Below are 11465 nucleotides of genomic sequence, written 5' to 3' on the forward strand. Positions count from 1 at the left end.
CTGTCTCTGTATGTCTCTCAAATAAGTAAATATGTACATGCAGAAAGTTTTAAAGTAAGATAAAGGGTCCTAACTCAAAAGTGGAGAAAAATTAAGCCTATTCTAAAGGCACCTCTGCTCCAACCTCAGAAAACTGAAATGCAAGACCTAAACACATGAAAATATTTCTTTTAATTTGTAAAGCCTGTCCTAGAACAACACTCAAAAATAGTTACTGCATATAAAAATATTCAATAAACAGCTGAGTAAAAATCAACATCTGATATCCTGTTAAAAACTGAGTCATACCAAGAATTAGGGAAACACGAGAATTAACGTGGAGAGACATCAATCAATCCGAAGTAACACAGAAATGACACAGGTGGTAGAAACAGTGCAGGCGTTATACTCATGTATATTCAAGACGCTGGACTGAAGACTGCGCATGTTGAGACATGGGAGATACCAAGAAGCTCTGAAGGGAAATCCCAGGGGTGACAGAACATGGTCAAGCATACAAAATACATGGCTAGGACTGATAACGATCAGATCATGCAGAAGAAAACACCAGCAAATGCAATGAATTAGCCCTAGGAACCACCCAGACTCGGAGAGAAGAAAGGAGAAGAGCAGAAACAGTATAGCAGACTGTGAGATGACACGCAGTCAACAAGTGACCGAGTCCCGGAGGTCCCTGAAGAGTTTTCCCAAGTTAATGTCTGTACAGAAACTTGTAAACAAATGCCCTCGTAGCTTTGTCTATGATAGTCCCGACTGGGAACAACCCAAAGCTCATGAGGAGTTGGACAGACTTTTAAGAATAAGGTATTTCGGCTGGCGCCGCAGCTCACTAGGCTAATCCTCTGCCTACGGCACCAGTACTCTGGGTTCTAGTCCTGGTTGGGGCGCTGGTTCTGTCCTGGTTGCTGCTCTTCCAGTCCAGCTCTCTGCTATGGCCCAGGAAGGCAGTGGAGGATGGCCCAAGTGCTTGGGCCCTGCACCCATGTGGGAGACCAGGAGGAAGCACCTGGCTCCTGGCTTTGGATCAGTGCAGCATGCCGGCCATAGCAGCCATTTGGGAGGTGAACCAACGGAAGGAAGACCTTTCTCTCTGTCTCTCTCTCTCTCACTGTCTAACTCTGACCGTCAAAAAAAAAAAAAAAAAAAAGAATAAGGTATTTTATCAAAGGAATCCTTCCCAGTAATAAAAAAGGAATCGTACTGATATCTGTCCCAACATGAGGGTGGGAATGTCTGGAAGAATGGTGCGGATTGGAAGAAGGCAGACAAAGAATATATATTGCAGGCTTCTATTTATAGACAATTCTAGAACATGCAAGCCAATCTACAGGGACAGAAAGCAGATCAATGGGTAGGGCGGCCAGAGAGAGGCAGGAGGGAGGAGCTGCAAAGGTACATGAGGAAACCTGAGGGCTGATGCACGTACTCATTGGATGAGGCTGATAGCTTCATGAGTGTGTGTCTGCACAGAAGAGCGAATCCCATTGAAGACTTTGAATCCTTGCAGCTTAGAATATCAGTGCTGTCTCAATGAAGCTGTGAAGGACCAACACAGAAATAAATAAATACACACTCTACACTTTGAAACAAAGAAGAGAAAGGGCTGAGGAGCTGGAAGGAGAAGCCTGGTTGAGTGACAGTTGGGGTTTCTTGTACGTTTTGCGAGTTTGGCTTTGCTTTGTTTCTTTCATGGAACAAACTCCTGCAAGTGTTTAAGCTGAGGGAGGGTAGAGGTCGTTACAGGAAAGAGAGGCGCCCACTGAGGGACCAAAGTGCCAAGAAAGAGGGAGAGAGAGAAAAAGAGAGAGGGAGGGAGTCAGAGAGACAGAGAGTCAGAGCCCAAGGCCAGAGCCCTGACGTAGACTGCAGAGAAAGTGGATCTGGCTGTACACACCTGCAGGACACATTGCTCCCTGCTTTTTATTTTTCAGAAGCCAGATCCCGGGAACAAGTTCCCATTCTCAGTGCCCATGACATCATCCCAGGCTGGACTTCTCCTCTCCAGAGTGCCCCTCCCCCAGAGCGCAGTACATCCTTGGGAACATTTCCCCTAGCGTTCAGGTCAGTGCTGCTGTACCTTTTAGCTGAATCCAGATATGCTCTGAGAACACTACCATTTTGTAGACAAGGGGGCGCACCCCTTGTCAAAGGCTCTAAGGCCACTGTCTTGCTCTTTCACCAAAGACAAAGTAATAATGCAAGCACCCAGCAGCCCCTCTGAGAGCCCTGATATTTGTGTCCCGGGCATGTGTCTGAGGATGTGGGTCCTCAGAATTACAATGTGTTCACACGTGCGCGCGCACCTGCACACTCACACACACACACACACTCACAGGACGGACTGCTGGCCGCCCAGCAATTGCTATGTAAATCGATGCTGTCTGGACAGCACAAAAGCAAAATGTCAGTTTGGCAGAAATCTTGTCATCTTCACAAGTTGAGCAACTTGGCGCTTTAGTTTCCCAGCATGCCATTTTATCTAGAAAGATTTAGACTTCTAGGGAACTTCAGACTCCCTGGTCCCTCTCTTAAGTTTTTTGTCGCTTTGACAGTCGCTTAACAGGTGTAACAGGGAGCGCAAACTAGTGTCGATCGGCTGTTACCCTGCTTCGTTTCCATCAGAAGCTGCCTTTTCAAATCAACCAAGTACTTCGGACTCTACAAGGGCTCACAGAGAGGGGAGAAGCCGCTCCTCCCTCAGCTGTCGCCACTTGGGACCGCGAGTCTCCCGACGCGGCAAACCCGGGAACGTGGGCGCCGCGTACTCCGACCCGGGAGTGGTGTCTCCCTCACTCTTCCGGGACGCCACCCAGCCAGGCTGGCTGCCTTGGGACCAGCAACTGGGGAGGGTTGATCTTTCAGAAAAACCAGCCGCGAAAAGCGGCTCAAATTCCTGGGAGCACGCTCTGAGCTCGTGGCGGGCGGATTTGGGATCTTTGGGGACAGGAGGCGGCCGCCTGCGACCTGCTCCAAGCACAGGAAAAACCCGTGCGCCCGGTTGCCTTTCCCTGCGAACGCGCGCAGCTGTGCCGCCCGAGGGTCCTGGGTGGGTCCTGGAGGTGCTCCATCGAGAGGAGGGTCCGGGTACCCTCCGGCCAGCGCCCGGTAGTGCGCCGGTGTCATACGGGAGGCCGGCGACAAAGACGCTCCTCCGCAGGACTGGACGGGGCGAGAAAAGCAGCTTTGGGCGCCGCCGCCTCCGCCGCAGCGCGAGGGCTCGCACTTGGCTTTGGCGCTGTCCAGCGCGCTCTGCCCCCGGCCCGGGTCTCCAGGCAAAGCCCGAGGCGGGAGAGTTGCAGTGTGGGTGGCTCCGGTAGACAACACTCGTGCGGGCGCTGCTGCGGCTCCAGCCCTCTTCCCCCCGCCACTCGGGGGCGGGAAGTGGCGGGTGGGAGTCACCCAAGCGTGATCGCCCGCGGCCCCTCCTGCTGAGGCGAGGGAGCTGCATAAAAGCCGAGTGGCGACCCGCTTTCTGCACCCCCATCCGCCGGCTCTCACCCCTCGGAGAGGCGCGCCCGACAGCAGAGCCCTAGCCGCCCAGCTCGCCCGCCAACCACAGTGAGTGCCACGACCCGTCTGGATGGGGGGCGGGAGGCCAAACGGGCACCGATGAACTTGCTCCGGGCGCCGTCTCGCTCCCCGAGGAACCCTGGAGCCCGGGGAGGGTCGCGCCCCGCTCCCCAGCCTCTGCGCGCCGGGCTCTGCCAGCTTCGCGCCCGCCCAGTTCCACTTGTGCCTTCGGACCCCTCCGATCGCCCACCCGCCCTTGCCCCGTGCCCTCCTCGCCGGGCAGTCCCCCGGAGTGATCTTTGGGAGGAAACGGAAGGAGGACGCGGGATCCCCATCCGAGAGCACCTGCCGGCCTTTTGGGGGTCGTCGCCTGGAAGTCCAGAGGGAGGAGGGAGGTTTCTCTGCGGCTCCCGGGAATGTGGACTCCCGCGCTCGGAGCCTCGTGCTCTGCGCCTCCCGGGACCCGAACTCCCTGGGGGCTGAACTGGGACTGGCTGGCCCCGGGAGTCGCTGTCTTTCTCCCTTCCCGGGGGCAGCCAGTCGCTGTCAGTGGAGGCCCTAGATCGTCACCCCAAAGGACCCCAGCGTCACTTTCCACCCTGTAGCCAGTAACAAAGAAAAGTTCTCTCCACTGAAGAAGGTTTGGAGAAGAGAACGCGATCGTTCCTTAGCCTTAGCGAGAGCGCTTCCAACCCAGTTTAGAAAGTGTCTGGAGTGGACGGGACACTCGGTCCCTGGCACTTGCAACAAAGTCGCACGGAGTTGGCGTGCAGAGCAGAGGGTCCCGGCCAGGGCCGGTGGCGCCCTGAGCCCGGGGCGTGGTGCTCCTAAAACTCAGGTTCCATCGCCGAGCCTGGACCGGGAGCGGATTGGGGGTCGTGGGTGGTGGTGCCGAGGGGAACTTGGCAGGCAAGTGTGGGGTGTGTCCTAGGATCCCCCGACCCCCAAGCCTCTCCATTGTACTTCTGTGCCCACAGATGCTCGGGAGCAAGCGCCTGGGACTGTCGGGACTGACCCTCGCCCTGTCCCTGCTTGTGTGCCTGGGTGCGCTGGCCGAGGCGTACCCCTCCAAGCCGGACAACCCGGGCGAGGACGCGCCGGCAGAGGACATGGCCAGATACTACTCGGCGCTGCGACACTACATCAACCTCATCACCAGGCAGAGGTGGGTGTGCGACCTGCGTGCTCAGAGCACCGAGGTCTCAGGGGACAGGGCACGTTCTCTTTTCTTGGCTCTGTCCCAGGGCAGGACAGAATCAGGCACCACTCAGCTCTAGGTGGGTCTGTCCCCTGGGTCGAGATCTCAGGCTCCGGGCCATGTCCTTCCAGCCACTCCCTTCTCAACTTGGTTTTTAGTGCAGTTGGGGCCAGTCTAGAAACCTCGATGGCAAAGTGCAAGGGGCAGAGGTGCTCTGGGGCAGAGGCTGCAGGGAGAGGGGAGAGGGAGTGGGGAGAGCAGAACCACCAAACAAAATCAAGGGGTCTTCCCGACCTCCCACCCTGCCCAGAAGGAGTGGAAGGACAGTTGCTAGAAAGATAGTTAGGGTTGTGTGTTTCTTTAACACAGTTGTCTTTAGAGTAACTGCAGTCTTATTCCCACACTTGAAAATCCCAGTCTCAACAATGAGAGAGGTAGCATGGAAAAAGCTGACAGACTTTGCCCGTTGTATGGCAGATGAGTTCTACAAAGAGAGTGCTCACCTGTGATCAGGTAGCTCTGGGAGGACCCTAGGGGTGACATGGAATCTGAGAGAGTATCCACTTCATACCAACACCCCTCGGGAACCAAAATGAAGCCCCACTTTTCAGTCTCAACATTGAAGATTGTAGGGAAAATCAAATCCAAACTACTTTACAGATAATCCAAGAGTTACCATGTGTTTGCAAAATTGGGTCATCTTAGTTCTAAATTATTGAATAACTTATCTTAATTACTGAGATCAAATGAGCTGAATGAGCCCATGGTATGCGTTAATGCTATGAAACACTTGTAAATCATGTGTCCTAAGGTATTTTTGATTTTTTGTTCATTGACTTATTTTCACTATTTATAAGTCAGGGAGTAGCTGGAAAGGCTCCAGATAGCAAAGAATTTATGCTCCTAAAACAAAGTTTCCTTTTTTCTGTTTCATCAAAGAGGTACATGACATCCTGAAAAGCTTTTCACAAAGCTCCAGTTTACATAGCATCAGCAAACATGCAAAGTGCCTGAATTAAGCAGCATTGGTTTGTGATGCTTTGAAATATGATCATTTTAATTAACAAAAAGCAATGCTTTGTATCCTAATTTGCTTCCCAGAAAATGAAATGCTTGCTTATGCTGCTATAGAAAACAGAGATAAGAACTTGCACAAATAAAACTATATTAACTGTTTTTTTTTCCTAGAAAAACATTTATTGCTTATTGAGTTAGTATAGCATAATTTTCTTTTTTGCAAAGATGATTGGTATAAAGCTTTATCATTTCATAAATATTCTCCCAGGCATTATATCACCCAATCTTCATCTCAAAGCTTTAAAGTGAGTATGATTATTTCCATTCCGATCATGAAACTGAGGACATTTTAGGAAATCTCCTTTAAAAACAGAATAGGAGCCCTACTAATGAATTTCCTTGGATATTGTCCCCACCGTCAACAGTCAGTGTGAATTTCCCAGGGAGTAGGTGGTGTTGGATAGAAGTGCATGGGTCCCTGGGGCCGAGTTTCCCGTCTCATCTCCAGGTAATTCCTTCTTAGAAACCATCGGAGACTCACAACCCAACTCCATCCTCTTCATTCTGCACTCATTGGCTTCCCACTCACATGCACATAGATGAGGGCATTTCCAAAAGTTCACAGAAGAAAATGAAATTAAACTTACATTGGTGTAAAAAGAAAAGAAATCTGTGCATAGATTTAAGATAATAAGCATCTTCCATGAACTTTCTGAAGATCATTCGTAGGTGTTTTTGAAAATTTCAGTAATCTGTGAATTTTAAGTTGATAAAAATGGTCTTCTAAAATCATCGTCTTTCTTCCATTTTCTACCTGCTGACGTCTTTCCGTTATATCCCTGTGCTGTATATATCCCTGGTTCATTGTTTCTGAAAGCTGCGTAGTTTATTCTGCATCTACCGCTTGTTGCTTCTGTAGTTCCATGGATTAGTTCTTCGCTGGGAGTGATTTTATGCACTGCGGGACATTTGACAATGTCCGGACATTTTTGATTGTCCCAAGTAAGATGTGGGTGCTACTGGAATATCATGGGTGGTACCCAGGGACTCTGCTACACATCCAGCAGTGGCCCAGACAGGTCCTACCACAGCTCCAAATGTCAGTCATGCCACGGCTGAGAAGCTCAGCTGCAGGTTCGTGGCCCTCCACCCTGCTGCACCTTAGAATCACCTGGGGAGCTTTCTCAGTATGGGGACTTCTCCCTGACCAATTAAGCTGGGCCATTGGGGGTGGGGCCTGGACTGTTGTATGTTTAAAGCTCCCCAGGTGGTTCTAATGTGCAGCCAGGAATGAGAATCTTTGAAAGTGGAAGCTTCTTAGAGCAGAGGGCAGCCCAGAGTTAATTGGAGAGGGAAGAGGCATGAACAATGCATTCCTGGGGTGGGGCTGGCTGGTTGGAAATCTTACTATTTAGATCCTTTACTGGTAAATTGGAGAAAATAGTTAGCAGTTCTTCAGCTCACTGGAGCGTGATAGAGATAAATGAACCCAGGTTGGCCAAGAGTTTTAAGATAAGTAAAATCAGTGCACGGACAGAATAGCTAAGTGTGAGCAGCAGCTCCAGACAATCCTTGAGGAAGTCTTACAAAGGATGGGCGAGAGGAAGAGGGGTGGGAGGAGCCTGCAGTGCAGCCCTGGGGCACCAGCAAAGCATCAGAGGTGGGAGATCTCGCCACAAAGTCTAATTTAATCATGCTTGGCTGGCATTCCATTATGGCACCTAGTTGTCACCCACACCAGGTTGATCTTTGATTTGCAAACAAAGCAACTGCTGGTGGTCCCTGCTTTTCCTAAGAAAGAGGAAATTAGCCTCTTGAAAAACCACAGTTTAGTATAGACTCTAGCCCCATTTCCCAGTGTGCTGGGGCAGGTGGCCTAGATTAGCCTCCCAGGTAAAAGCAGCCTTGCAGGCATCGGTTGCCCCTTTCTCCTGCTGCAGAACACATGCATTCATGGCCCTGTAGGATTCCCTTTTGCTTACAGAGAGGGATGAAATCGCAGCATCCAGAAGGCTTGTGGGTTTTGCTGCTTCATAAATATGGCACACAAGGGACCCAGGATGCCTGTGCCTATGAGGTAGATGCATTTGGACAGCAGGAATCATTTTGCCACTTTTCCAGCACTGTGACCTACATCTCATATTGGATGTCACAAACAGTCTGGTTTAAGCAGGGCTTATGGTTTTCTCTTTACAAACGAGAAAACGGAGTTTCAGAGACAGGGTGGGTCTTAGTTTTGTTTTATTTTTCCTAGGATGCTTTCTGAAATATTATCTCATCTCCTAGTAAGATCTAAGCTGCTGTGTGCTGTGAGCACTGGAGCCAATCAATTCGTTATGGAAACCTTTAAGTCAGACTTCCATTTTTTTGTTGCTTCCTGTCCCCTAATTATCAAAGTGTATCCATATATGTATTATTTGTGGTAGTATAAAAAGGCAAGGATTTGGGGCCGGCACTGTGGTGCAGTGGGTTAACTCCCCGGCCTGAAGCGCTGGCATCCCATATGGGTGCTGGTTTGAGACCCAGCTATTCTGCTTCTGAACCAGCTCTCTGCTATGGCCTGGGAAAGCAGTGGAAGATGGCCCAAGTCCTTGGGCCCCTGCACTCACATGGGAGACCTGGAAGAAGCTCCTGGCTCTTGGCTTCGGATTGGTGCAGCTCTGGCCGTTGCGGCCAATTGGGGAGTGAACCATCGAGTGGAGGACCTCACTCTCTCTCTGCCTCTTCTCTTTCTGTGTAACTCTTTCAAATAAATAAATAAAATCTTTTTTTTTTAAAGGCAAGGATTTAACTAGAAATTTTGATTGGGTTTAAATTGTCTACTGACGTATTAAGTCTTTAAGCAAATTTTAAATATATGCAATTTGAATTCATATCATGGTAATGTTGCCGATAATATAAGCCTCGTACACGTAGATCTAGTTCACAGATAAACAACTGAAAACAACTTAGGTTGAATCCCCCAAGGGGGCGACTATCTCTTTTCCCCAAGGTTTATGTGGCTATTCCAAATCTGCTTCAAAAGATTGTTCATCTCCCCCCTTTTTCAGATATGGGAAGCGATCCAGCCCCGAGACACTGATTTCAGACCTCCTGATGAGAGAAAACACAGAAAATGTTCCCAGAACCAGGTAGGACAAGGCAGTGATGGGGACATCATTGCAGAACTTGAGATGCCAGGCAGTGGGGGGAGTCAGAGGTATTGGGGTGGGGTCTCCCAGACTGGGGGTTCAGGCAGAAATGGGGAAAGAGCGCCAGGTTGGGGAGACCTTTCTACTCAGGTGCTCACTGGCAAATCTCTAACTTGGCCAATTCCCAGCTCTAAGTGGAAATGACCATCTGCCCGTCTTTAGCTGGGGTGACCTTTAGTTTCCTCACATTCTGGGGAGGGGCCAGGTGTCCTGGGAGAAGTCCTTCGTGGGTTGTACTCCAGACTTTCTGGTTTACACGAAACTGTGGATAAACCTGGTGCTTCTGATCACTTCTGCCATGGTTTAGTTCAGCAACAAAGGAACACTCGATGAATCACTGTTGAGTGATGTGTTATTCTTAGGAGCTTGTCTGTAGCACCAGGCTTTTCTTGGAGCATGGCATTGTCTTGAGAAAGTGTCTAAGTTATGGACGTCGGAGGAGGATTCTCTGGCTCCCCCTGGACAAGGAGTGCTGCCGAAAAGAAGGCTGGTTTTCCTCCATTTTTGTACACCCCCCTCCCCTAGGCTTTCTGTCTTTGCCCCTGCCTCCTGCCTCTATCCACAGTAAGATCACAATATATGGTATGGGGTCCCCTCTTGGCTATGGCCTCTTGACTGCCTTAAACCAGAGCTCTCTGCTGTCAAGAACCAAGTTCTCCAGAAGGGGTCACTAGAACACTTGCTCAGTGAGTGGGACTGGAGGGAGTGTGTGGCTCTTGAGATCCTTTCTAGAGAACCTATAGGCTGGGACGCACTCCCCCCCCACACACACACCCTCCCTCAGTTCCCCTGCAAAGTGGCCAGCCACAGCGAGGGGTGCAAGTACTGAGCGGTCACATTTGTTTTCTCCAAGGGAAACAACGATTTGAAATGGAATCAAAGGCCAGTGCTCTTGGCTCCAGTTACCAGCCCCAACTTACACATGCAAAAGGCTAGAGAGGCAGGTGGAAAATTAATAAGGGATGTTTTTAATACCAGGCAATGCATTTTGTTGACTTGCCTATGATATCTGCCAAGGGAAAAAATCAGGCCGTGTCTACTTAGGGTTGGAAAAATAACAATCCAGAATGGCTAACCAGCCTGTTTGCTGCTGGGTTCGGTTTGGTAGCCTGAAATCAAACAGATTATGCATGACATAAAGTTAACTATTCCCTGGTGGACAGCCTCAAGCATGTGTAGTTAGAAGGAGACAAGACTGGCCAGCCTTGGAGTTGCCTGTGAGGCTACTCTGTTATTTCAAAGGGCTCTTTATGGTGTAATAACTAGCATCTTCCTACTTAGAGACTTGCAGGAAAACAACGAAGCACGTGCAGAGTTGCCAACAGTAGCTTTCTTGTTGCAGCTCCATGTGACTCCTGTAGTTCTGAGCTTTGGAGGCCTTGCCTTGATATGCACAGAGCCCTTTAAATCCGCCCCGCTGAGATCTGCCTGAGCTCCCCTATCAGGAAGGGAAACTGAGTCTTTTCTCCCCGAGCTGCTGTCTCCGGTTCTGACAGCTGCACAGCCGCCCGTTCAGAGCGACTACCGGAGGCTTCTCCGGACTTGCGGAGCTCAGAACAGAAAACCTCACTCTAGCCAGCCTCCCAGGAAGCTGCTCTTATACTCTGTGCTATCATGTTTTGCAGGCTTGAAGACCCTTCCATGTGGTGATGGGAAACGAAATGTACTCTCCAGCGCTCTCCTATTTTCAGCCCACGTTTCGTCCCGTAAAACAAGAGTCTGCCCATCCGACCAGTGCATGCCGCCGTCCTGCAGTCTTCTCCATTGTTCTCACTGTATATATGTGCGTTTCAATAAAGTCCCTTGCATTCAGAAGTGTGCCTTTCTCAATGAAAAATCTGTCATTGCAAAGTGAAAATAAGTTAGTCATTGAATTATAATCTCCCCCAAGGAGCAGATTCAGAGTTTGATTTGCTAATATTCAAGCAGTGACTATGGAAGATATAAAGATAGAATAATTTAGAATGACCAAGTCATAGCTGGTATGAATGTGCTTATGCGTGTGTGTGTGTGTGTGTGTAACACAGAAAAGTGTTTGGAGACATTGGTCAGGGAATGTTAATCTGGGAAGATTTTCCCAACTTTCTCCCCATTCACCTGGGATCTGTTGTAACCTTGTTAATCAATGAGGTCAGCAGAAGGGACTGAAACAGATTTTTCCAGCAAATGTCCGTTATGGGCCCTATGAGCCCATAGGGCCCATGAGCTGAATTTTGCATTTTATTTATGTCTAAAGAGCTTTAAATAAAATAGCCACATGGTTTTGAAGCTATCTTACCAAGCAGCTGAGGTCCAGACATTGATTTAGGTAACTACTCTTAAAACTCGAGTCAGAATTGCACTGTGTAGGAAGATCACCTCTTCACACAAGAAGCAGATTAATTATTTTAACTAAAGGTTATGAAATGTCCCCCTCCTTCAAGTGCCTGTGAGAGTACTTCAAACATAGAATTAAAAAATAAGTTTATTTGGTACAAAAAGATTTTGAAATCCACACATGGTTTTTTCATAATACACATTTTCCGTGAACTTTTCAGTCGGAGATCAGG

General features: G+C 49.3%; 1 protein-coding gene across 1 annotated transcript; it reads left to right on the forward strand.

Moving 5' to 3' along the window:
• The first annotated feature begins 3497 nt into the window (after nucleotides 1–3497).
• On the forward strand, nucleotides 3498–10714 carry NPY (neuropeptide Y). The gene is made up of 4 exons (XM_062179137.1): nucleotides 3498–3558; nucleotides 4488–4675; nucleotides 8776–8856; nucleotides 10542–10714. The coding sequence occupies exons 2-4, from the start codon at nucleotides 4488–4490 to the stop codon at nucleotides 10564–10566; spliced, it is 294 nt and encodes a 97-aa protein (XP_062035121.1). The 5' UTR covers nucleotides 3498–3558; the 3' UTR covers nucleotides 10567–10714.
• The last annotated feature ends 751 nt before the right edge of the window (nucleotides 10715–11465 follow it).

This window comes from Lepus europaeus, chromosome 20 (assembly GCF_033115175.1).
Source record: "Lepus europaeus isolate LE1 chromosome 20, mLepTim1.pri, whole genome shotgun sequence".
Lineage (NCBI taxonomy): Eukaryota > Metazoa > Chordata > Mammalia > Lagomorpha > Leporidae > Lepus > Lepus europaeus.